The sequence below is a fragment of the Petromyzon marinus genome, chromosome 49, assembly GCF_048934315.1.
Source record: "Petromyzon marinus isolate PM22_M1 ecotype Great Lakes invasive population chromosome 49, UKy_Petmar_22M1.pri1.0, whole genome shotgun sequence".
In the NCBI taxonomy this organism is placed as follows: Eukaryota; Metazoa; Chordata; class Hyperoartia; order Petromyzontiformes; family Petromyzontidae; genus Petromyzon; species Petromyzon marinus.
This window is the reverse complement of record NC_133715.1, coordinates 7,623,598-7,650,681: the sequence shown is the minus strand read 5'-3', so window position 1 is coordinate 7,650,681 and position 27,084 is coordinate 7,623,598. Positions and strand designations below refer to the sequence as shown.

The 27,084-nt window shown below is 49.5% G+C and overlaps 1 protein-coding gene across 1 annotated transcript in view; it reads left to right on the top strand.

Moving 5' to 3' along the window:
* Positions 1-27,084, top strand: part of LOC116952936 (uncharacterized) — a 72,889-nt gene that overhangs the window by 11,648 nt on the left and 34,157 nt on the right. The window contains exons 2-4 of the mRNA XM_032972678.2: positions 9,759-10,023; positions 19,114-19,215; positions 23,943-24,114. Of these exons, the coding sequence (XP_032828569.2) occupies positions 9,759-10,023; positions 19,114-19,215; positions 23,943-24,114 (539 nt within the window). The remainder of the gene's footprint in view (positions 1-9,758; positions 10,024-19,113; positions 19,216-23,942; positions 24,115-27,084) is intronic.

Genomic DNA, 27,084 nt, shown 5'->3' with positions numbered 1-27,084 from the left:
CCGAGACCGGTTCAGATAATCGTCACTGGTGTTGGTCGTGAGCGGGAATCGAACCCGGGTCGCCAGGTTCATAGCTTAGCGCGCTAACCGCTACACTACCGCTCCCCACGAACACACATACATGTACACACACACATTCTCCATACACATATACACATACAAACGCACAAAAAACACACGTGCATACATACACACATGTACACACACAACTCAAAGATCCCTCCCGTACAGCCTGAACAGACTGTTGGGGCAAGTGCTGTTAGCGAACAACTATGAAGGCCGGAACGGCGCACGAGGGGGTGGGTGACCCGCACCACAACCCCGGCCGCCTTTGTCTCCTTAGCGGCGATGTTTACACATCGCACCGTGTACTCAATTGAGACTGAGTCGACATAGGGGAGCCCCAGGTCCGGTTCAGATAATCGGCTGGCTTAATTGCACGACTACACTGGGGGAGGAATCATTGTACTCTCGTTGTTGTCGTGTGTGTGTATATATGTGTTACACGTATAAAACACACGTGTGTGTGTGTACACGTGCACACGCAAGATACAAGCGCGCGACGCGTTTGACGCGCATCATCAGATTCGATCAATCAACTTTGTTTACGAGCAGCTGAGTGACTCCCACTCGATATTGTTCAGTGTGACAACGGGGCGACATTTAGATCATCCAATCAACTCACGCACAAACAAACTGCCCCCTGCTCCTCCCCCCCCCCATACCTCCGTGAAACCCAGTAGACCACAGGTCCCAAGTGCTGTTTGCGAGCACCTATTAAACTCCCATCAACATGTAAACTAAACTATCTACAATTTTTTTTATTTGTGCCAAGTAAGGCCCACATGAGCCGTGTACCTCTTTTTCAGAAGCGACCTGGCTATCACGAATTATAGCTCAAGGAAGTGGCTCATCATGTGGAATTGTATCGCAGCAGCCAAGTACTTTAAACGCCTGATGTTGATTCTTAATGTGGAGGAAAACCGGAGGACTGGTATTAAAGTCCACGCGACCACGGGGAGAGAGACACGCACACTCCAAATATACAGCAGCAGGCATCAGGGTCGGGATCGACCCCACGACCTCCTGTACACCAGGCGAGGTAGTTAACATCTCACCATGGGGAAGAGAGAGACAACAGAAACTCCAAATATACAGCAGCAGGCGTCAGGGTCTGGATCGAACCTACGACCTTCTGCATACCAGGCGAGGGACTTAACATTTCCTTGCCACCGTGGCGCCAATGCACGTAAGAACACAATCTGAACGCAGAGGAAGATTCAATATCTCCCCGTATAGCCTTTGATAGACTGCTTTGGGGGCAAGTGCTGTTTGCAAGCACCTATTAAGGTCGGCCGACACAGCACACGAGGAATCGACGCCTTTGTTTCCCCAGTGCTGATGTTGATTGCACACCGCACCAGGTACTAGTTTAAGACGGAGTCGATATAATTAAGGGCTGTTGGTTGCCGGCGGGATTCGAACCAAATCACAGCGACTGTGCCCAATCTCATCAGATCGTGCAAAGCTAAACTGGTGCTGCGCCTGGTCAGAGTACTCGGATGGGCGAATGTCTGGGAATACCGGGGTGATGTCGGGTTGGGAGGTGAATGGGTGGTGATAATCGCACAGCAATCGGATTCTCAAATCTATCGACGGGAACGTATTTCTATTAAATCGTTATCCTCCGCTGTTCGCGGAGCTGGGGTTTCATCCGGGTAGCAGGACCCCCCCCCCCCTAAAATACAGTCTCGAGACTCAACGAGGCTTTCCTGGGTAAATAAAGGACATTGGTTCGATAGTAGTAGTAATAATAACAAAATACTTTCCTGAGATTTGGCGCTGTTTTTTGGAAGGCATTTATGCAACAATGGTTTGCCCATTATGATGATGATGATGATGATACCCCTATTGTATTCCACACACGTGCGCTATTAAGATACACATTATTATATTAGTGATACGTAAATTACTGCCAGATTTTGCTTGGGGTCATTGGAAACACGCGCGTTAGACTTCTGGTTGGGATAATCCGAAGTTTACATTTGCGGAACGCTACCGCCAGGCTGCCTCGGGCTGGCTTGGAGTTAAGAGATTTATCGGCGTAAGGCACTGCCACTAGATTACAAGGTAAGCCTATCCATACAACTGCTGCTACTACTGCGAATAATAAACAATCCTATAACATTCCATAATACATAATTAAAAAAACTAATACAGGTGATCTAGTGCAGTCTATGATTTGAGTCGGGTGCTTATATAACGTCGCCTTCAGCAAGGACCCGACATGGTTAGAGAGAGAGGGAGTCCTCGCCTGGTGAGATGGACAGTTCACCCAGCATTGGTTGAAGGAGGGTCGACTCTGCCGATGAGACGCGGGGTGGAGAAACCGGTCCAGACTTCCATACTCTTTGGTTCTTTCGGTAAAGTCACGTAGTTATGAAATAAAATAAATGAAATCACGACGTTTCGATCGCAACACAAGCAATCATCATCAGGTGGGAAAAGCCACATGAATATTTTTTTTTTTTTAGCTGAAGTGGGAGAGAGATACCGTGGTAAGAGGTTATATAGGTAAGAGAGGGGGGAAGGGCAAGGGAGGGGTTAGGGTTGTGTGGACGCTAGGAGAGGGAGACGGTCCAGAGTTCCCGCTCGCCTCGGAATCGACGCTGCCCGTGTGTGCTTGATGGTATGACGACGTCCTCGCAAGCATTGACGTGCGTTGCGGCTAACGATGGGCTGCGCAAAAAAACGAAGCAGCGACTCGCATCGTTTATTACATTTATTTATTTATTTGTCGTCTCTTGCCGTAATCTCAAGCAGGCGATTTGAATGTCGTGAAAGCGACGTCCCCGTAGCGTAACAGAGGAGAGCGCTCAATGTTATTACTGAGTGCAGCGTTGGGAATGAGTGGGCCACTCGGCCAGGCGTCTTTTGCTATGAGCGACGCCAGTTCCTCTACCGTTCTAATGGGGGTATCTATATCTGTATCTTAATCTGACGTTTCGGGTGATGACCCTTTTTAAGTTATAGGTCACGCTCTCTACTTGTTTTGGAAGGTTGACACATTTTTTTATGTTTTACTTGATAAGAATAATCAGTCTTCATGAATGGAGTATTCAACAAAACCATCACTCATTTGAACATTTGTAAAAGGTGATTACAATTATAAATTGAAAGGTACACATTCAAATTTGATTATACATTGCCTTGTTTTGTTACCGTATTCTCCGTATTATAAGACGCACCAGAAAGTAAGACGCACGCTAAACGTGTGTTCGGTATCAATACGGTAATATAATTCTGGTCACACACGCGCACAAGACAAAGATCCCCCGTGTGGCCTTAACAGACTGTCGGAGCAAGTGCTGTTAGCGAGCACCTATGAAGGCCGGCACGGCACACGAGGGGGTGGGTGGCCAGCGTCACGCCCGGTCCGCCTTTGTCTCCCCAGTGCTACGGTTATTTATACACCGCACCAGATCCTCATTTAACTCTGAGTCGACCCAAAGGAGGGCCCGTTACTGCTTCAAATATACGCAACTGTTGTTGCCCGTGAGCGGGACTCGAACTCGGGTTACAGGGTTACGTAGCGCAGTGCACAAACCACGACACGATCGCTCGGCACAGATAGAGATACACACATATGGTATACATGCACATATACTATATGTCATACACACAATGACAAAGATAGAGATACACACATATGGTATACATGCACATATACTATATGTCATACACACAATGACAAAGATAGAGATACACACATATAGTATACATGCACATATACTATATGTCATACACACAATGACAAAGATAGAGATACACACATATAGTATACATGCACATATACTATATGTCATACACATAATGACAAAGACGCCCTACCCAGTATAGCCCGTAACAGACTCTTAAGGCAATGGATTTTAGTGAGAAACCTATGAAAGCCGACAATGCTCATGAATGTGGGTGGAAAAAGATTATTAGTACAGACTATGTGTGTATGCATGTCAACCTTTTTTGCAGCGTACGTAGCCAACCGTGCTAATCGGAGGTGCGGGGGAAGGACAATAAGCCAAACACACAAATAAGTTATCGATAAATAAGTTTTCAAACTTCTCAACGCCATCACGCAAACATCTCAACGTGATCACGAAAACATCTCAACGTCATCACACAAGCATCTCAACGTGATCACGCAAACATCTCAACGTGATCACACAAACATCTCAACGTGATCACGCATCACAACGTCATCACGCAAACATCTCAACGTGATAACGCAAAGATCTCAACGTCATCACACAAGCATCTCAACGTGATCACGCAAACATCTCAATGTGATCACGAAAACATCTCAACGTGATCACGAATCTCAACGTGATCACACATCTCAACGTCATCACGCAAACTTATCAACGTCATCACGCAAACTTCTCAACGTGATAACGCAAACATCTCAACGTGATCACGCAAACATCTCAACGTGATCACACAAACATCTCAACGTGATCACACAAACATCTCAACGTGATCACGCAAACATCTCAACGTCATCATGCAAACATCTCAACGTGATCACGCAAACATCTCAACGTGATCACACAAACATCTCAACGTGATCACGCAAGCATCTCAACGTGATCACGCAAACATCTCAATGTGATCACGAAAACATCTCAACGTGATCACGCATCTCAACGTCATCACGCAAACATCTCAACGTGATCACACAAACATCTCAACGTGATCACGCAAGCATCTCAACGTGATCACGCAAACATCTCAACGTGATAACGCAAACATCTCAACGTGATCACACAAACATCTCAACGTGATCACACAAACATCTCAACGTGATAACGCAAACATCTCAACGTGATCACGCAAACATCTCAACGTGATCACGCAAACATCTCAACGTGATCACGCAAACATCTCAACGTGATCACACAAACATCTCAACGTCATCACGCAAACATCTCAACGTGATCACGCAAACATCTCAACGTGATCACGCAAACATCTCAACGTGATCACTCAAACATCTCAACGTGATCACGCAAACATCTCAACGTGATCACACAAACATCTCAACGTGATCACGCAAACATCTCAACGTCATCACGCAAACATCTCAACGTGATCACGCAAATATCTCAACGTGATAACGCAAAGATCTCAACGTCATCACACAAGCATCTCAACGTGATCACGCAAACATCTCAATGTGATCACGAAAACATCTCAACGTGATCACGCATCTCAACGTGATCACACATCTCAACGTCATCACGCAAACTTATCAACGTCATCACGCACACTTCTCAACGTGATAACGCAAACATCTCAACGTGATCACGCAAACATCTCAACGTGATAACGCAAACATCTCAACGTGATCACGCAAACATCTCAACGTGATAACGCAAACATCTCAACGTGATCACGCAAACATCTCAACGTGATCACACAAACATCTCAACGTGATCACACAAACATCTCAACGTGATCACGCAAACATCTCAACGTCATCACGCAAACATCTCAACGTGATCACGCAAACATCTCAACGTGATCACGCAAACATCTCAACACGTGATCACGCAAACATCTCAACGTGATCACGCAAACATCTCAACGTGATCACACAAACATCTCAACGTGATCACTCAAACTTCTCAACGTGATCACGCAAACATCTCAACGTGATCACACAAACATCTCAACGTGATCACGCAAACATCTCAACGTCATCACGCAAACATCTCAACGTGATCACGCAAACATCTCAACGTCATCACACAAGCATCTCAGCATGATCACGCAAACATCTCAACGTGATCACGCAAACTTCTCAACGTGATCACGCAAACATCTCAACGTCATCACGCAAACATCTCAACGTGATCACGCAAACATCTCAACGTGATCACGCAAACATCTCAACGTGATCACTCAAACATCTCAACGTGATCACGCAAACATCTCAACGTCATCACGCAAACATCTCAACGTGATCACGCAAACATCTCAACGTCATCACACAAGCATCTCAGCATGATCACGCAAACATCTCAACGTCATCACGCAAACATCTCAACGTGATAACGCAAACTTCTCAACGTGATCACGCAAACATCTCAACGTCATCACGCAAACATCTCAACGTGATCACGCATCTCAACGTGATCACGCATTTCAACGTCATCACGCAAACATCTCAACATGATCACGCAAACATCTCAACGTGATCACGCAAACATCTCAACGTGATCACTCAAACTTCTCAACGTCATCACGCAAACATCTCAACGTGATCACGCAAACATCTCAACGTGATAACGCAAACATCTCAACGTGATCACGCAAACTTCTCAACGTGATCACGCAAACATCTCAACGTGATCACGCAAACATCTCAACGTGATCACGCAAACATCTCAACGTGATAACGCAAACATCTCAACGCTTCCACCTCCGCTCTACGTGCGTCACCCCGCCACTCGCCAGCCTTTTGAGATTTGACTGATGTTTTTGTTTTATCACCGCGGTTACTGAACACAGGCCCAATGGGCGAAGACAGAAATGTTTACAATAACGCAAGGCGGTCAGTAACAAACAGCACGATTACGGTCGTAAGAGATAAAGAGTCCACACGTTTATTCTTGAAATTTTGAGCGAGATTATGAGAACTTGGGATAAGAGACGGTGGTGTGAGGAGGGAATTCCAACGCGAATTCCCTCCTCAGTGAGTGTGTGGGTGAGTGTGTGGGTGAGTTGCTTGGTGAGTCAGTGAGTGTGTGGGTGAGTTGCTTGGTGAGTGAGTGAGTGTGTGGGTGACTTGCTTGGTGAGTGAGTGAGTGTGTGGGTGAGTTGCTTGTTGAGTGAATTTGTGGGTGAGTTTCCTGGTGAGTGTGTGGGTGAGTGTGTGAGTGTGTGGGTGAGTTGCTTGGTGAGTGAGTGTGTAGGTGAGTGTGTGAGTGTGTGGGTGAGTTGCTTGTTGAGTGAGTTTGTGGGTGAGTTTCCTGGTGAGTGAGTGTGTGGGTGAGTGTTTGAGTTTGTGTGTGAGTTGCTTGGTGAGTGAGTGAGTGAATGTGTGGGTGAGTGAGTGAGTGTGTGGGTGAGTTGCTTGGTGAGTGTGTGGGTGAGTGTGTGGGTGAGTTGCTTGGTGAGTGAGTGTGTGGGTGAGTTGCTTGGTGAGTGAGTGAGTGTGTGGGTGAGTTGCTTGTTGAGTGAGTTTGTGGGTGAGTTTCCTGGTGAGTGAGTGTGTGGGTGAGTGTGTGAGTGTGTGCGTGAGTTGCTTGGTGAGTGGATGAGTGAGTAGGTGAGTGAGTGATTGAGTCAGGGGCAAGGTGAGTGAGTATGTTATTGTGATGAGCAGTGTGTGGTGGTTGAGTGGATGAGTGGGTGGGTTGGTGAAGGAGTGAGTGGGTGGGTTGGTGAGTGAGTGGATGAGTGAGTGGGTGAGTGATGAGATGGACAAATGATTGAGTGAGTGGGTAGGTGAGTGTGTTGTTGTGATCTTCAGTGTGGTGGTGGTTGAACACAGTGTGGTGGTGGTGGATGAAACGAAACAGTTAGTGCCTGATAGAGACCGAGTCCGCAACATGGGTGGATGGATCAACGAGTGGAGTTCACGGGAAGGGTAACCATGCTAGTAGCGATGTGAGAGTGATAAAGAGGCGAAGCAGTGAGAGGGCAGACGATAAGTGGTGGTGATGGTTGAACACAGCGTGGTGGTGGTGGTGGATTTGAAGGCGGTACAAATGAGACGAAACGGACTGGAAATTCGCATCGTCATCATCGCCATCAATCACCATCGGTCATTGTCTATCCACCGCTGGATGACGCCAACCCTTGGCGGCCGCGCGATGCCACAATCCATCTCACTTCGGGGGAGGGGAGGGCTGCAAAGAAGTCGATCTCAGCGCTCCGTCTCCCTCGCGGCGAGCGCCATCCATCAAAGTCGACTCCTGGCTGCGAGCGAAATTCGCGCGGGAGCTTCCGAACACAAATACGGCTCCGTCGAGTGAGGCCGGGGACACGCGCGGCTGAGTAACCCCCTCAACCCAAAGCCCTTCTCGGGTTCATCAACACATCCGTGACGTCGTCACCATGCCCGTGAACCACGGCTCCTCGTCTTTATTTTTTTGTTCGCCAAAAGCCAGAGGGGAGTGGAATAGTAAAGCCACTGTAGTCCAGCGTTTTCCTTCAACGGAGGAGGAGTAGGAAGAGGAACGGGTACAACGACACGAACTCTCTCTCTCTGCTCAAGCCCTCTCGTCGTGGACAGCGGCAGACCTCCGCATTGGCATCGAGATCCTGAGCGCATTGCTGCCATACGCATGACTACAATAGTCGATGGGCAGTGTAAGTCTATGGGCAATGTAATTATATGGGCAGTGTACGTCTATGGCAATGTAAGTCTATGGTTAATGTAAGTTTATGGGTGATCTTAGTCTGTGGGCAACGTAAGCCTATGGGTGATCTTAGTCTATGGGCAATGTAAGTATATGGGCAATGTATGTCTATGGGCAGTGGAAATCTATGGGTGATCTTAATCTATGGGCAATGTAAGTCTATGGGTGGTCTTAGTCTATGGGCAATGTAAGTATATGGGCAATGTATGTCTATGGGCAATGTAAGCCTATGGGTGACCTTAGTCTATGGGCAATGGAAGTCTATGGGCAATGGAAGTCTATGGGCAATGGAAGTTTATGGGTGATCTTAATCTATGGGCAATGTAAGTCTATGGGCAATGTAAGTCTATGGGCAATGTAAGTCTATGGGTGATCTTAGTCTATGGGCAATGGAAGTCTATGGGAAATGTAAGTCTATGGGCAATGTATGTCTATGGGCAATGTAAGCCTATGGGTGATCTTAGTCTATGGGCAATGTAAGTCTATGGGCAATGTAAGTCTATGGGCAATGTAAGTCTATGGGTGATCTTAGTCTATGGGCAATGGAAGTCTATGGGAAATGTAAGTCTATGGGCAATGTAAGTCTATGGGAAATGTAAGTCGATGGGAAATGTAAGTCGATGGGCAATGTAAGTCGATGGGAAATGTAAGTCGATGTGAAATGTAAGTCGATGGGAAATGTAAGTCGATGGGAAATGTAAGTCGATGGGAAATGTAAGTCGATGGGCAATGTAAGTCGATGGGAAATGTAAGTCGATGGGAAATGTAAGTCGATGGGAAATGTAAGTCTATGGGCCATGTAAGTCGATGTGAAATGTAACTCGATGGGTTTTCTTAGTCTATGGGCTATGCTCGTCTGAATGCATTGCCCTACTCGAGCATATAATGAATGACTTGTTCCCTCAGTCCAATGAAATTTCTCAAACGACTTTACCTCCAGCATGCACACCTATAGCACGCGCGAGCCCAGCCGGTTCTCAGCCAGAGGGTGGGCGCAGGCTGTGGCATGGATACCGTGCAGGAGAAATTTCTAAGACAAAGATTCCCCGTATAGCCGTAACATATTTTTTCGTGGACAAGTGCCGCGAGCGAACACCTTTTGAAGACAATACAGCACAAGGTACTTATTTGAGACATAGTCGACCTAGCGGAGGCTCAGGACCGGTTCAGATAATCGTCACTGGTATGCCCCCCCCCCCACCACACACACACAGAAGACAAAGATCCCCCGTAGAGCCTCAATATACTTTCGGGACAAGTCTCACACTCCCGTCACACGCGCCAACCCCTTGACCCTCGCTCCTCTCCCTCTCCCCTCCCTCGTTGTCGCAGCCACGAGCCTCGACCTCCAGTCCGCGTCGGGGTCCGACCCCGTGAGCCCTCCCGTGGCCCCGGCTGACCGGGACGACCCCGCGGACCCTGCCCGGGCTCCCGCGACCCCCGCCGCTCCCACTGTCAGCGTCCCCGGCCTGGGACATTCACAAGGGGCGCCCCCTCCTTCCGATCTGGCGGGGGTCCGCGTGGAGCTGCAGGGGTCCGAGCTGTGGCAGAGATTTCACTCCATCGGCACCGAGATGATCATCACCAAGGCCGGACGGTGCGTGCGTCGTCATCATCAGCATCATTCTTATCAGCAGCGTAATCAGTATCATAATCAGCATCATCATCACCATCAGCATCATCAGTATCAAGCATCATCAGCATCATCATCAGCATCATTTGCATCATCAGCAGCATCATCATCATCATCACCGGTATCATCATCAGAATCATTTGCGTAATCCGCATCATCATCAGCATATTTATCAGCATCATCAGCACCAGCATCATGAGCTTCATGAGCATCAGCAGCCGCGGTGTAAGAGCGCACCAAATTGACAACCCCCCGATGTCGCCGATTCCATTCGATCTCCGGACGCGGCAATCGAAACAATGTGGGGCACGTTTCTTATGAAATATCATCCGCCTCGGGTCACCCAAGCGGTGTAACTGGGTACCACTGACAGTGAGTCGATGGGCAGGTCGCGTGCGATGCTGCAAGTTGTGGGTGCGCCCCACCGCTGTCACGACGTCTGGCCCAGGGTGGAAGCGTTAGGCCCAAAAGACCCTCTAGAAGCCCCTTCCGCCAGCAGTGACGTGAGCTGGGCAGTTGCCGGGCCTGTGCCTTTATCTGTTGACTGAGAAAAACAAAGGGCTAATGAATAATTTTGTAACCGCGCGGTGACTTGGACCGCCGTGCCGTTTGTACGTTCGCGCGTACCTATCGTTGCAATCAGCGCAACGCTCGAGTGCAATGGGTTGCCGGTTCATGACTTTGTGAATCGATAATTGATTAAATTATACACGGTTATCGGTTATTGTTTAACAAACCTCTTTGTTCGCCAGATTTATTGCGCTAACCACTAGCTATAATTCTCAATTTCACTGTGTGCATGTGTGTCTGTGTATGTATATATGAGTGTGTGTACATGTCTGTGTATATATGCATGCGGGGAGCGGTAGTGTAGCTGTTAGCGCCCTGCGCTACAAACCCGATGTCCCGAGTTTGATTCCCGCTCACGGCCAACATCGGCGACGATTATCTGAACTGGTCCTGGGCCTCCCCTAGCTCGACTCAGCCTCAATGAAGTACCTAGTGCGATGCATAAAATATCGCCACTAGGGAGACAAAGGCGGCCGGGCGTGGTGTTGGCCACACACCCCCTCGTGTGCCGTGCCGGCCTTCGTAGGTGCTGGCTAACAGCACTTGCCCCTACAGTCCGTTAGGGCTACACGGGGGATCTTTGTCTTTGCGTGTGACCAGATTTGCCTGACGGTATTGAGACCGGACACGATTTTTCGGGAATGCGTCTAACTTTACGGAGCTTAAGGTTGATGACACACACGTGCTTACGTATGTACGTACAGGGATGGGGGTGTGTATATATATACATATTCATGCGTGACTGTATGCATACCTTCGTGCATAGTGTGCCTCTCATCCAGCTGTAGAATGACGAGAGGTCTGTACATGTTACATGCATCACTGCACATGATATATGAAATGGTTTTCTCTCTCTATCTCTTTTCAAACGTATTTTTCACTTTCTTTCTTCCTCGGTTGATGTTAAACGATTTCCGCCTTCCCATGCACAGCGCGTCCCCCCGACAACGATTGTTAAAGGGCGCTTTATACATGTCAAGTATTATTCCTATTATTACACACATCGTGTACTCTATCATACCGCGCATGTACACAGAATCCCCAAGCCCGCTCAGCCACGCAGCTCAAGAATGTAGTTCGTCGTCGACAGATCACGACCCGCACTATAGCGGGCGCGTGCCGCGTTATAAGGCTGCGCGTTTCGCGTTCCGTGCGAGAAGTGTCCCCTATTAGAATAACCGCGTTATAGCGAAAACGCGTTATAGCGAAAACGCGTTATAGCGAAAACGCGTTATAGCGAAAACGCGTTATAGCGAAAACCACGTTGTGCACACACGCGTAAAGCGAGGACTTACCGTGTGCCCATATCCTACACGCGCATACTGTATATGGTCATATGTGATTCAGTATACAGGCATGCGTGTAATTCATATCGACGAAATAGATAAGCAGACCGATAACGCCGCCATCCGATATCTGTCTCTCCGCATAAACAAAACAAAATAAATTACGCATCCAATCGGTGACACGGCCTTCTGGGAGTGCATCATGTCAGCAGCGTTGATTCAGTGCAAGCAAAACCCTGCACAAGGTTTCGACACACAGTGTCTCATCAGCAGCCGAGTCAGCCTCGCTTGGGTCGATGGCAGTGAACTGCCAGACGGTTGTGGCCAAGGGCTCCCCGTTGTTCGACGTGGCTCCGAGTTCGACGCAAAAACGACGTAATGACACAAAAACAAACACCAGCATCGTCTTGATTTAAAGCTTTCGTGACTGCAGTAATTCATATTCTTAGCTCTTTCGGTAAAGTTACGTTGAAGGGAAACAATAAAATAATAAAATATATACAAAACAATAAAAATTCTCACGACGTTTCGACCATAACAGAAACGGTCGTCATCAGGTGTTTTATGTATATTTTATTATTTTATTGTTTCCCTTCAACGTGACTTTACCGAAAGAGCTAAGCATATGAATACCAGCATCGTCGTGGAAAATATCACGGAATAAGTTTGATATTTTCCACAGCGACGCGAATGGTTACTTTTGGTTACTTTGAATGGTAGATGTGTTTCGTGTCGATGTGAAGTAATGTTGAACACCGCACGTAATGGCGGGGTGGGGTGGGGGTGGGGAGGAGCGGTGGCGCAGCGCTTAGCGCGCTACTGCGCCATGCACGCGACCACGGCTGACATCTCGACCGATGTGTGTGTCTTTAGTACGAGTCAAGTAAACCTCAGTCGTTACCGACGTGGCTTAAGGAGGCCTTCATCCAGCAGTGGATTGACCAAGGGTTGTAATTTATTACAATGATTAATCACATATCGACGCGTGTATAATACGTCTCTGCGTGCGTGCGTGTGTTAATATCGAATAATCGCGGGGAGCGGTGGCGCCGTGGTTAGCACACTGTGTTACGATACCCGGCGACGCGAGTTCGATTCCCGCTCACGACACAAACAAAAGTGGCGAATATTTGAACCGGTGCTGGGCCTCTGGTGCGGTGCGCGCTGGGGCGGCAGGGCGCGATGTTAACAACCCCCTTTCCTCCCCCCCTCGTGCGCCGTGCCGGCCTTCACTGCAGATGCTTGCTAACAGCACTTGCCCCAACAATCTGTTGAAGGCTATACGGGGGATCTTTGTCTTTGTAATGTTAATCACACGCACTGCGATATTCACACCTTACAGGCGAATGCAGAAACATAATGAATACGCGAAAAATAATACGCAATTTTAAAATTATGGCACGATATATAAACAATTAGTGTCAATAATTAGACGCTCTGGAAAGTAATACGCGCGACAAACGTCCGTTAATATAAAATTGACAATAATCTGATCACACACACGCTCAGCTACTTGATTATAAGACGCACCACCTAATTGATAACGATGATAAATGATCTATAATAATTATAGTCGTGACAATGTTACGTCGCTTCGACGTATCTGAGATGATTCGCGATGGTTCAAACGCTCGAATGTTTTATATTACGGTACCAATAGCGTCGTGTTATATATTTTTTATTTAACTAACTTTCACTGATTTTTATTTGACCAGGTAAGGCCCACTGAGGAGCTTTTTTTCAGAAGCCACCTGACCACAAATGGTAGCTCAACGAAGTGGGTTGTTATCATCACGTGGAAATGTATCGCAGCCAAATGCTCTAAACGACGATCGTTCTCTTGAGTGACTAAAACTCCGAAATCAATTGTATTTTAAAAAAATCTTTCTCTCTCGGTCGGCTGATTCCCCCCCCCCGCTCCGATTCACTCGACATCATTTCCTCTGATGGCTCAACTCACGGCGAACAATCGATGCGCGCCCCACCTACGCAACATCATCTGCTCCCAATTAATTCCGGGCGAGCGACCTGTAATTGTACCAAGGGCCATGAAACTCGCAATAACCTTTGTATAGACACACACAGACACAGAGAGAGAGAGAGACAGAGAGGAGAGTGATCCCGTGATTTGTTTTAATTCCCTTAGCGTAGAATAACCAGCGCGTGCGTGTGTGCGTACGTGCGTGTGTGCGTACGTGCGTGTGTGCGTACGTGCGTGTGTGCGTACGTGCGTGTGTGCGTACGTGCGTGTGTGCGTACGTGCGTGTGTGCGTACGTGCGTGTGTGCGTACGTGCGTGTGTGCGTACGTGCGTGTGTGCGTACGTGCGTGTGTGCGTACGTGCGTGTGTGCGTACGTGCGTGTGTGCGTACGTGCGTGTGTGCGTACGTGCGTGTGTGCGTACGTGCGTGTGTGCGTACGTGCGTGTGTGCGTACGTGCGTGTGTGCGTACGTGCGTGTGTGCGTACGTGCGTGTGTGCGTACGTGCGTGTGTGCGTACGTGCGTGTGTGCGTACGTGCGTGTGGGGGAACGGCAGTGTAGCGGTTAGCGCGTTGTGCTACGAACCTGGCTATCCAGGTTCAATTCCCGCTCACGGCCAACACCGGTGACGATTATCTGAACCGGTCCTGGGCCTCGCCTAGGTCGACTTAGCCTAAAATGAGTACTTGGTACGATGTGTAAACATCGCCACTATGGAGACAAAGGCGGTCGGGGGTGGTGTTGGCCACCCACCCCCTCGTGTGCCGTGCCGGTCTTTATAGGTGCTCGCTAACAACACTTGCCCTTACAGTCTGTTAAGGCTATACGGGGGATATTTGTCTTTGTGTATGTACGTGTGTATGTTCGTGCGTCTGTCGCGACTCGAGTAACAATGATCTGAACCGGTCCCTGGGCCTCCCCTAGGTCGACTCAGTGACAAATGAGTGCCTGGTTTGATGTGTAATCATCGCCACTAGAGAGACAAAGGCGGTCGGGCGTGGTGTTGGCTACCCACCTCCTTCCAACTCGTGTGCCGTGCCGGCTGACAGCACTTGCCCCAACACTCTGTTAAGGTTATACGGGGGGGGTGATCTTTGTCTATGTATGCGTACGAGTATTTTAAATAATTAAAATGATTCAAGAGGAGGGGGGATATTTTTTAGGAGCACTTAAAATTGTAACAGTTAAAACACCTTATTATACATCATATACATAAGATCAAAAGCCGCCCTTGTATCGTTACACACTTACACACATTCGCGTGTGAGACGACATGAAGGCGCAGCCCTGCAATTCCCTGCTCACGCCACTGCTGGCGGAAGGGGCCTCCACTTGAGCGAGCCTTAGGGAGCCCCCTCTAACATGGGAACTCGGTCTACTCTTCCACGCTGATCAGTACGTCTTGGAAGAACTGGGAGCTACCCACACTTTACCCCACCGATCACGGATTTAACTGTGGCATGCACATTTCGCCTGCTGGGTGAGAGACAGAGGCGGGTGGCGACCGCCATGCCCCAGTGAGCTGAGGGTGACGTCGCCACAGCGCTTGTGCCAGGCTAGGTGCACTCGCTGTGAGAGGGATATACAAATATGAATTTAAAACTCCGATTGTGATTATAATTGTACGTGCGTGGCATTGACACGATGACGAAGACCGTTAGCAAGAAACCTACGAAGGCCTACAATGGTCATCAATGTGCGTGAAATATACTGTGAGTATACCGTACGGATGTGTTTGAACTTCTTTCGCACCGTACGTGGCCAACTGTGCGTATTCGAGGTGTGCGAGGGAAGCCAAACAGAACAACAACAACAACGCAGTTCTAAAGAGATTAGTTTTACATCTGGTCAGACCCCGGTGTGAGGGGGGGGGTGTAGGAGGATTTAAGAAACTCGCCCCATTGTTGCAACTCGCAACCATTGTTACAACTCGCACCATTGTTGCAACTCGCCTCATTGTTGCAACTCGCCCCATTGTTGCAACTCGCACCATTGTTGCAACTCGCACCATTGTTGCAACTCGCACCATTGTTGCAACTCGCACCATTGTTGCAACTCGCACCATTGTTGCAACTGGCACCATTGTTACAACTCGCAACCATTGTTGCACCTCGCATCATTGTTGCAACTCGCAACCATTGTTGCACCGCGTACCATTGTTGCAACTCGCAACCATTGTTGCAACTCGCACCATTGTTGCAACTCGCACCATTGTTGCAACTTCCGCACAGGGAGATAGAATCGGACCGGGCGACAGTTGTGTCGTGAGTTACGGCGTGCTGCGAACTCGCGACACAACTTTCTTGTTCATCTTCTTTGGTTCTTTCGGTAAAGTCACGTAGAATGAGAATAAAATAATAAATTGATAAAATAAAATAACATAACACAATGATATTCTCACGACGTTTCGGCCACAACACAAGCGGCCTTCATCAGGTGAAGGGACGAGACTGTCTGGTAGGACAGCGTTATGTTATTTTATTTTATCAATTTATTATTTTATTCTCATTCTATGTGACTTTACCGAAAAAACCAAAGAAGATGAATCATTGCAGTCACGAAAACTTTAAATCGAAATTTCTTGTTCATGTTTTTGTTTGTTGCGGTTGCACCCGATTCAAGAGCCGCATGGCTCACAGGGCTATACCTAATAAATACAAGTGAAAAACTGAAAACTCGACACGCGCCTAGTTTCCACGCTCCAATAAAATATTTTTTTAATAATATATAATATTATACAGCGTATAAATACATAGCGGCGGCTTCTACACAATGTCCCTGTTTGCGCGGCGTTACGGGGAATGTTGGCGGCACGATTTAGCCCCCACGTGTGTCAATAGCCGCTGCCGCTGTTATTATTATTATGTTGATGTTGATGTTGCGTGGCCACGACAGAGCCCCCGTGCAGAGACAATTTACGCGTTCACGTTTCTATTTATTATTATATCCACCCACCCCCCCCCCTCCTCCAAAAATAAAACCCCACTACAGCCCCCAAAAAAACTCTTTCGGCCAAAATCTCATTATGGTCCCCCCGTAATTGCCGTAGCTCTGTGACTCGCTCTACCGTCGACGGTGGGGGGGGGGCGGCTTACGTTGGCGCTGGACCGGTTGAATTGCGTTGGGGGGCGGGGGAAGGGGATATCAGTCACAGGGGGCTCAATTGAAGTGGCAAATTCGCGAATACTGTGTGTGGTGGGAGAGAGTCAGGGTATCTGAGCCGTGGCTTTAATAGGTTTACAGTGCTGGATGACACGCGTGTGTGTGTGGGGGGGGGGAGCGGTGGTGCAGCGGTTAGCGCGCTGCGATAAGAACCCGGTCACACGAGTTTGATTCCCGCTCATGGCTTACAGCAGCGGTTATTGTCTTGAACCGCTCCCGAGCCTCGCCTAAGTCGACTCAGCCTCAAATGAGAAGCCGGTGCAGTGTGTAAACATCGCCGCTAGGGAGACAAAGGCGGCCGGGCATAATGTTGGTCATCCCACCCCCTCGTGCGCCGTGTCGGCCTTCATAGGTGCTCGCCAACAGCACTTGCCCCAACAGTTTGTTCAGGCTATACTGGGGATCTTTGTATTTGTATGTGTGTGCAAAGCGGCAGGGTAGCGTTTAGCGCGTGGCGCTCCGAACCCCGGCGACACGAGTTCGATTCCCGTTCACGGCCAACGCCAGTCATGATTATCTGAACCGAACCTGGTGAGTATCTGAAGGTTAGCCAGTCAAACCGGTTAGCGTGTTTAGAATCGATAACCGGTTTCAAGAGACCAAGACCGTCTCCAGTAGAAGCTTCGTCATGAATGTAATCGTTTCAGGAATGCACCCATTGATTCAACATCCGTGCCAGGAGATGGACTCGAACCGACTTTACCTCTCTGGTGACGTTTTTTTAAAATGTTTTACGAATGTACATTGAGAGACAAAGAGGAACACGTGGATTCGAGAACACACGAAGGCCCTTGGCATGATTGTATCGCCGTCACCACTCCTACTAGCATGGTGACCTGGGCCCATGGACTTCACTCGTTGGTTCCTCCACCGAGAGCCCGTCCATATGGTTCCGTCGAATCGGGGCGAGGGTCCCGGGGCCCGCAACTTTGTGGGGGGCGCGCTTTGACGCCACAGTGTCAGATGTAATAGTTGGGGTTTAGTTTAAAGGCGTGGGGTCCGCACCCCCACCCCCCCCCCCCCCTGAGACGGCCCTGCCTTCTTTCAGTTACTGACTGATTCATCTCATCCACCACCACCACATTGCAGGTCACAACAACACACACACTCACTCACCCACCCACTCACTTTTTCACGCACTCACTCCATCAACTCACTCACTCAGCCATTCACTCGCTCGCTCACTCAATCGGGCATTCACTCAATCACTTATTCACACACCCAGTCGATCACCCACACACGCCCTCACCACGCTGCAGTTCCCAGCGCTTTTATTTCTGTTTTTTTTCTTCCATTCACCGTTCCACGTTGGGAATTGATCTCCTAGTATCGTCGTCTCTTCCACCCCCCACCCCCCACCCTCCCCCCAAGTTTTGACACCGATAACCTCGCCCAAGTCAGGAAACGCGTTATCTCTTACGACTCTTACAACGGTGCTGTTTGTTGCCGGCCGTTGCACGTGCAAGCCCTATGGCAGGACGCGTGGCGAGGAGGGATGATGACGACGACGATGATGACAGTGATGGTCGACGGCTAAGAATAATGACGGAGTGGTTTTTAATCGAGCAGTGGATTCATCACGGCTGACGATGTTGATGGTGATTCTGAGTTTCTCATGGTTTAGTCGTTAAGAAGAATAAACGGAGTGAAATGGCAATCTCGGAGCCGATGTTGATTCCGAGAGAGCTCGCGTGGAAATGATTTCAACATCTCTGAAATGAATGTTGAGTTTGTGCAATGGGTGTTCATTTTGTGCAACACGCTCGCTCACACGCATGCACACGCACGCTCGCAACCATCTACACACATGCGCACACCCATATACACACACACACCCATGTACACACATGCACACACATACCAATGTACACACACACATACATACACTCACACACCCATGCCTATACATTCACATCCATGTCATGTACACGCACACGCGTGCACACACACACTCACACCCATGCACACACACACAAACACTCCAATGTACACACACACACACACACTCCAATGTACACACACACACTCCAATGTACACACACACATGCACACACAGGCGCATGTTCCCCGCGATTCGCGTGAAGGTGTCGGGGCTGCTGCCTCACCATCACTACCACCTCGCCATGGACATCGTTCCCCTAGACAACAAGAGATACAGGTAACACAGCGCCCTGCACCCAGCAGCGCCCTGCACCTTGCACTCTGCACCCAGCATCCTGCACTCAGCATTATTCACCCAGCACCCTGCACTCAGAATTATCCACCCAGCACCCTGCACCAAGCGCTCTGCACCCAGCACCCTGCACTCAGCATTATCCACCCAGCACCCTGCACTCAGAATTATCCACCCAGCACCCTGCACCAAGCGCTCTGCACCCAGCACCCTGCACTCAGCATTATCCACCCAGCACCCTGCACTCAGAATTATCCACCCAGCACCCTGCACCAAGCGCTCTGCACCCAGCACCCTGCACTCAGCATTATGCACCCAGCACCCTGCACTCAGCATTATCCACCCAGCACCAAGCGCTCTGCACCCAGCACCCTGCGCTCAGCATTATTAACCCAGCACCCTGCACCAAGCGCCCTGCACCCGTGGAATTCCCAGGCAGTCTCCTATCCACGTGCTACTATCCGGGCTCAACCCCAGCTCCGCTGCGGAGTTCCGATGAGATCCGGACGCAAATCCGGGGCGGTGTTTTGCCGCGCGGACAGTGATCGACATACAGCACCCCAGCAGACGGACAGCATTGTCTCTCCCGAGGTCTCTCTCGACATGAGACTTGGGGGGGGGCTAGCCACCTTTTTGTGCTCCACCCCAGTCAGCCCCCCGCTTTCTTTGCGTCTGCCCAGCCCGCGCAATCAGCGTGACCCCCACCCCCCTAATTATCCACGTCAATTAGCGGCACAAGTTAATTACCCAGTCGCTCCTTATAGCTCAAGTACATGGAGGGGGGGGGGTATTAAGGCGGCCACAGACTGCTCGATTTGTTTGCTGTACACGAGCAAATGTGAATATCGCGTGTCTGTCCATCCGTGCGTCCGTGTGTCCGTCTGTCAGTGTGTCTGTACCACGTGTCTGGTCGTGAGTGCTCAGATGAGCGTATCTATTTTTCCGGACAAGTTTAGCCAATAAATATGATCAATAAAGCACCGTTATGAACAGTGAAACACCCTGCATCGGGTTTTGATTTGTTCAGTCTCATCAGCAGGGATGTGGCCCATTAAATTGACATTGCCGGAAAACATTCGGGCGGGTCCCATAGCCGTACGATAGTCTAGATAGGTTTATTTTATTTTTTAAACGAACTAAAAAAATACGAAGAGGTAAAGGCGCAGCCCTGCAATTTCTTTACCACGCCACTGCCGGGGGAAAGGGCGAGCCTTAGACTTAGAGAGGCCCCGGGTCGTGGAGGCTTGTTCTTGAACAGTTAGATGCCTTTGTCTATACACTGCTGGACGAATGCCTCCCGACGCCGTGTCGACCATACTTCACCACACGTTCGGTCAGTGTGAGTCGGTAAAAAAGTGGTGGGGGTAGGGGCTAAGGTGGGGGCGCGGGGTGGGGGGGGCATTTGGGGGGGGGGGCGGTGAGCAGAGTCGGGACCGGTTCGAATATATCCCCTCCGTGGTCGAGAGTCGAACTTATGTTCGCTGCACTTCACAGTACAACGATTGCATTGGCGCCACAGCGATGGGAACGCAATGGGACGCTGATAATTCGACATCGGCATTTGGAGAGGAAATGAAACCGCGCAGAGACCTTGCGACTCGGAACCGCAGGCCGCGATGCTCCGTAAATAATGAAAAAAGTAGTTTGACCAGGTAAGGCCCTGCTGAGCTATTTAGCTCTTTATTTTTAGAAGCAACCCAGCTATCATAAATGATATCATAAATGATAGCTCAACGAGAAGCGGCTCATCATCATCATTATAGTCACGTGGACGTTCATAGCAGCCGAATGTTCTAAACGCGCTTTGTTGATTGTTAATGTGGAGGGGGAAAAAAACCCCGGAGGAACCGGATAGAGAATCCACGCGACCACGGGGAGAGAGAGAGAGACACGCAAACGCCAAATATACAGCAGCAGCAGCAGCACGCGTCAGGATCGGGAACGAACCCACGACCTCCTCCATACCGGGCGAGGGAGTTACCATCTCGTGTATGGTTTATATAGAGTTCTGGGGATATATATGTAGAGGCGTGATTAATACACTACAAATACAAAGATCCATCTCCCCCCCGTGTAGTCTGAAGAGACTGTAGGGCAAGTGCGGTTGGCGAGTAGCACCTATGAAGGTCGAAACGGCCGGAACCACGCCCGACCGCCTTCGTCTCCCCAGTGGCGATGTGTACACGCCGCACCAAGTGCTCATTTGAGGCTGAGTCGACCTAGGGGACGCCCGGAACCCGCTTCAGATAATCGTCACTGACGGTGTTGGCCGCGAGCGTGATTCGAACTCGCCACGTAGCCGGGTTTGTAGCGCAGCGCGCTACGCACTAGGCCACCGCTCCCCCTGCACACACACACACATTTGAGATAACAGAATCACAGTTCGTATATCGCCACATATATATAATACACAAAGCTTATTTTTTTCTAGACAGTATTTAGCATGTTACGCCCGTTGAACAGGGTCCCATGATTTTGAAGGGAGTGCTCTAAGTTTAACACGTAGGCTTTCGCGACCAATATTATCCATAATAGAGGATCGCGAACTAACACAAACCACCTTTATTATGGAAGTGCACTCGCTAATAACATCTGCTAGGTCACGTAGCAGCAGCAGCAGCAGCAACATTGTTTAACACGCCTCACTCTGCCGATGAGACCCCAAGTTGTCGAAGCCGGTCCGGAGGTTTTTCTTGGTTGATCAAATCTCCTGCTGCTGGATCATATTTGGTCTGAAAATCCGATTGACTTAAACACATGCTTGATCATTTACGTTTTACATCTGAATATATACAGTATATACAGTATATGCAGAGACATAATTTAATTCTGCTGTAACATGAAACGCAGCATATTCGTCACTAATACTGGGGTCTCAGAATGGGGGAAAAATATATATATAATGGATAGACGAAGTTTCGGGCCGGACATTTTTTTTATAGCAAGAAGCACGTGCTGTGAAGAAGGGCCATTGTCCGAAACGTCGCATAATATATGTGTTTAATTAACGCTTTTTATTATTAAAGCCAAGGTGTTATTGATCAATGTGTCAGGCTGCAATGTGGATTGTGTTTATAAATAGTATACGCGATGTGGTTCAACATGATCACATTCTCTACTCTAGTATTGGTATAGCTAATTCGGTTACGGATCATTTATTTTAATTATTCGAAAAAAAAAATCAGCAAATCTGAGCAGTGTCGACAGACTTTCTTTGAAGATGAAATTGTAAAAATAATATAATCGCGATCGTAAAAAAAATATACAGACACGTACACACAGTCAGCACTGCATAGGCAGTGAGTATGCATGAACAAAGACAAAGATCCCCCCTAGAGCCTTAGCAGACTGTTGGGGCAAGTGGTGTTAGCGAGGAGCGCCGATGAAGGCTAACACAGCACACGACGGGATGGGTGGCCAGCACCACGCTCGACCGCCTTTGTCTCCCCAGTGCAACAACACCAAAGGTCCCCTGTATAGCCTTAACAGACTGTTGGGTCAAGTGCTGTTAGCGAGCACCTATTAAGACCGACACGGAAAACGAGGGGGTAAGTGGCGAGCACCACGACCGGCCGCCTTTGTCTCCCCTGTGGCGATGTTTACGCACCGCACCAGGTACTCATTTGCGGCTGAGTCGACCTAGGGGAGCCCCAGGACCGGTTCAGATAATCGCCACTGATGTTGGGCGTGAGCGGAACTCGAACCCGGGTGGTGGCCGGATTCGTAGCGCAGCCCAGCGCGAACCACTACACCACCGCTTCTCAGTGCACACACACACCACATATATAATCTCACGCACACATACACACGTTCATACACACACATGTGCATGCCAACGCACGCATATGTATTACGGCACACGTGTACATCGCACAAGCTGCTTAATTTAAGAACACGCAGTTGACAATGTAACCAAACCTTGACTTAAAGCTTTCGTGACTGCAGGAATTCATATTCTTTGGGTCTTTCGGTAAAGGCATGTAGATAGGTTGAAATAAAATAATAATAAATCAATATTTGCTTATTTTATATTTATACATTTTTTACTTGAACCTATCTACGTGACTTTACCGAATGACCCAACGAAAATGTAATCTAACTTTGCCGAGAAAATCTTTAACTCCAACGACAAGTCTGCTCCGACGAAGGATCATTGTCTGAAACGTCGGACTGAATGCATTATTGCGTTGTAAAGGTGCGCTAATGACGACGCGCATGATGGGATGCTAGCCAATGCAGCTGGACTTTTTACAATGTACACATTGATGGGATCTACGGATGAAATGCACCACTCTACAAATGTAAATTTATATTATTACGCTACTGGACTGCATATAGAGGTATACGAGACGTAACAACGACAAACACCACCCCCCCCCCCCCCCCCCCCGTGTAGCCTGAACAGACTGTAGGGGCAAGTGCTGTTAGCGAGTAGCACCTATGAAGGCCGGCACGGCACACGATGGGATGGGTGGCCAGCACCACGCCGGGCCGCCTTTGTCTCCCTAGTGGCGACGTTGACACACGGCACTAGGTACTCATTTGCGGCTGATTTGGCCAGGGTCGATTCAAAATAATCGTCACTGGTGTTGGTCGTGAGCGGGAATCGAACCCGGGTGGTCGCCGGGTTCGTAGCGCAGCGCAGCGCTAACCGCTGCGACATCGCTGCTCTCTATCAACACGCGCACGCGCGCACGCGCGCGCACACGCAGGTACGTGTACCACAGCTCCAAGTGGATCGTGGCTGGCAACGCCGACGCGGCGCCCCCTCATCGCCTCTACCTTCACCCGGACTCCCCGGCCTCGGGGGACACGTGGGCGCGCGGAGTGGTCAGCTTCGACCGAGCGAAACTGACCAACAACGAGCTGGACGAGAGTGGACACGTAAGGTCCCGTCGCACGCGCACAGCACGGCCAGAGAGGGCCCACCCACCCTGCCCCCCCCCCTGCTCCCCCCCCTGCCTCCCCCTGCCCCCCCTGCCCCCCCTGCCCCCCCCCCTGCTCCCTCACCCCCCCCCCCCCGCCCCGAAGCGCTCTCGTAGGGGTGGCGTGATGTTAACTACCTCGCCTGGTATACTGGGGGGGGGCGTGGGTTCGATCTCGACCCTGACGCCTGCTGCTGTATATTTGGAGTGTGCGTGTCTCTCTCTCTCTCTCCCCGTGGTCGCGTGGATTTGTATCCGGCTCCTCCGGTTTTTTTCCCTCCACATTTAGAACCAACGTCACGCGTTTAAGAGTATTTATTTGGCTGCTATAAATGTCCACGTGATAAGCCAATTATCGAGCATTCGTTCGTGGCCAGGTCGCTTCAAAAAAAGATCCATATAGCTAAGTGGACCTTACCTGCTGAAATAAATAAAATGTAAAATTTTTTTGTTCATAGATAAGGGGGGGGGGTCACACAAAAGAGCTCCCCCCACCTCCCTCCTCAGCCGCCCGCCCCCCTCCCAAAGAGGGCATCCACCACGTGGCATTGAAGCTTTGGGCCCCTGTGCTTGTGCAGAGCATGGGGCTAGTGCAGCTACGAACTTCTTGTTGTCGGTGTGGTGCAGGGCGCTAAACGGGGGGAGGGGGGGGGTGCAGGGTGCTGAAGGTGGAGCCTCTGCAAGTTTCTAGCTCACGCGATTCGGGGGGCCTTTTCACGATATCGTGGCTACGTCTCCGCAGTGGGCGGTCTCTCGGGCGAGCTCTCTTCCTTGCCTCCCCCGCCTTGAAAACAAACCGACAGTATTACATCGCACACCGTGATGTTAAAGCGCGGGGCCCCCCAAAACGCGGGGCACAGGGCGGTCGCCCCGATTCGCCGTACACCCTAAGGACGGCTGTGCATTCAGCTACCAGTCTCCCCGTTCACCGGTTACTGGGCCTTTCAAGGGACGATGTATCCGGTGCAAGCGTCACTTTACGTTTCTTAACAGTCGATATGATGATGGAGTGTTCCCTGATCCACGTGTTCATCTCGTCTGTCGGCCACCCACCCAGCATGGATCTTGCCCTTCTTTCTTCTTTGCACGTATTTTTTAAAACTATTTTTTTTTTATTCCGCTATCTTTGCCCGTTATCCACGCTTCTTAATCCATACGTTCGTGGCTGACATTACCCTATGCAGTGACTGAAAACTTACCTCACCGGCCATGTGATAGAATTTCTTCACTTTCAAATTATAATTTTTTCCCCAAAAGGCGCGCCGCTATTAACTCACTCAGCCCATCCATCATCCCTCCGGGGTCGATACAACGAGCACCAATTTGTTTGGAAGTCACCACACAGCGGTTCATCCTATTTGTCCAACGAATAAACTTGCCCGCGGCTCCAACGGAGGCCCGCGGAATTTCCACCACGCCTAGCTGAGGGCTATAAGGAGGGGATGACCGCAGCCTCCGCATTTCAGTTGAGCAAGATTTCATGTTGGCTGTGTTTTTTTTTATGTCTTCGGTGACCGGTGCTAATTAGTGCTGTCGACGCCACGGCTTGCCAATATCAGCGCAACAAGTGTAATCATACACACACGTGTGTGTACGTGTGTGTACGTGTGTGTACGTGTGTGTACGCAAGACCGGTGGGGAGCGGTGGCGCAGCGGTTAGCGCGTGCTGCCTTTACGAAACCCCTGGCGATCCGCGTTCGATTCCCGCTCACGGCCAACACTAGTGGCGATTATCTGAACAGAATCCTGGGCCTCCCCTAGGTCTATTCAGCCTCAAATTAATAACCGGCGCGATGTGTAAACATCGCCACTATGGAGACGAGCGCGGGCGGTGATACTCGCTAGCATCACTTGCCCCGACAATTCATTAAGGCTATACGGGGGGTCTTTGTCTTTGTGTACACGGGGTGTATGCAACACCGTGTCACCTTAATTACCTCCCTAATATTAGCTGCAGACGTAAGGCTAGCCCTGGCATTAAACCGTCGCCATGAATCACACGAACGCCCGCTCCTCCCGTCTCTAATCATAGTCCAGCGTCCAACGCTCACAATAACTCAGCCCTCACCCTCGAGTTGACAGTTTATCCTATTTCTAACCACTGGTGCACAAGTGCAATTAACAAACAGATACACACGCACACACAGGGGCTATCATCACATTCGTCAATAACACCACGTGGCCTTAACGTTGTGAATGTAACAAGCGACGCTTCGGGCAATGCCCCATCTTCAAAGCAGATCCATAGCACATACGTCGATTGTTTTAACCATAGCAATGACTCATGTTTAAAAGTAATCCTGGATCCAACTACAGTCCTGTAGCTAAGCTAACCTAACCATAGCAATGCGTTATTGGTTTATTATATTAACAACATCATCATCATCAGCAGCAGCCACGGTCTATCCACTGCTGGATGAAGAGTCTGATTACGTCGCTCCATCTCCACGGTGGTGGTTCCCACCGCCTCCTCCTGGCTACTTTCTCTCTGCTTCCTCTGGCCGCCAATCCGTCAGTCAGTTGTCAATTTATCTCGAGCCACCCACATCATTTCCTCTGCCGTGAATGTCACCTTTACTCTACTTTGCGCTACCACCGTGGTTTTTGTTTGTTTGTGTGCGCGTGTGTGTGTGTGTGCTGTTTGTTGTCGTTACGTTATCACCCGTGGACATCTGTGGGAATACATTAGCTGTATAGGTCATCGGACTCATCCAATATTAATATATATTCTGATTCTGAAGGGGGGGGGCGCGGGGGGGGGATAGTTCGTGCTTGTGTACCGCCCGCTACTGCCTAACGAAATTCTTTACAACTTGTTTCTCTTTCTCTCTACTCTCTCTTAAGGGGCCATTGCACCGAAACGTCGCCTATTTTGTGCGCTTCCCCCCCCCCTCCTTTTTTTTTCAGGGCCACGGTGTTTGTCGACGGA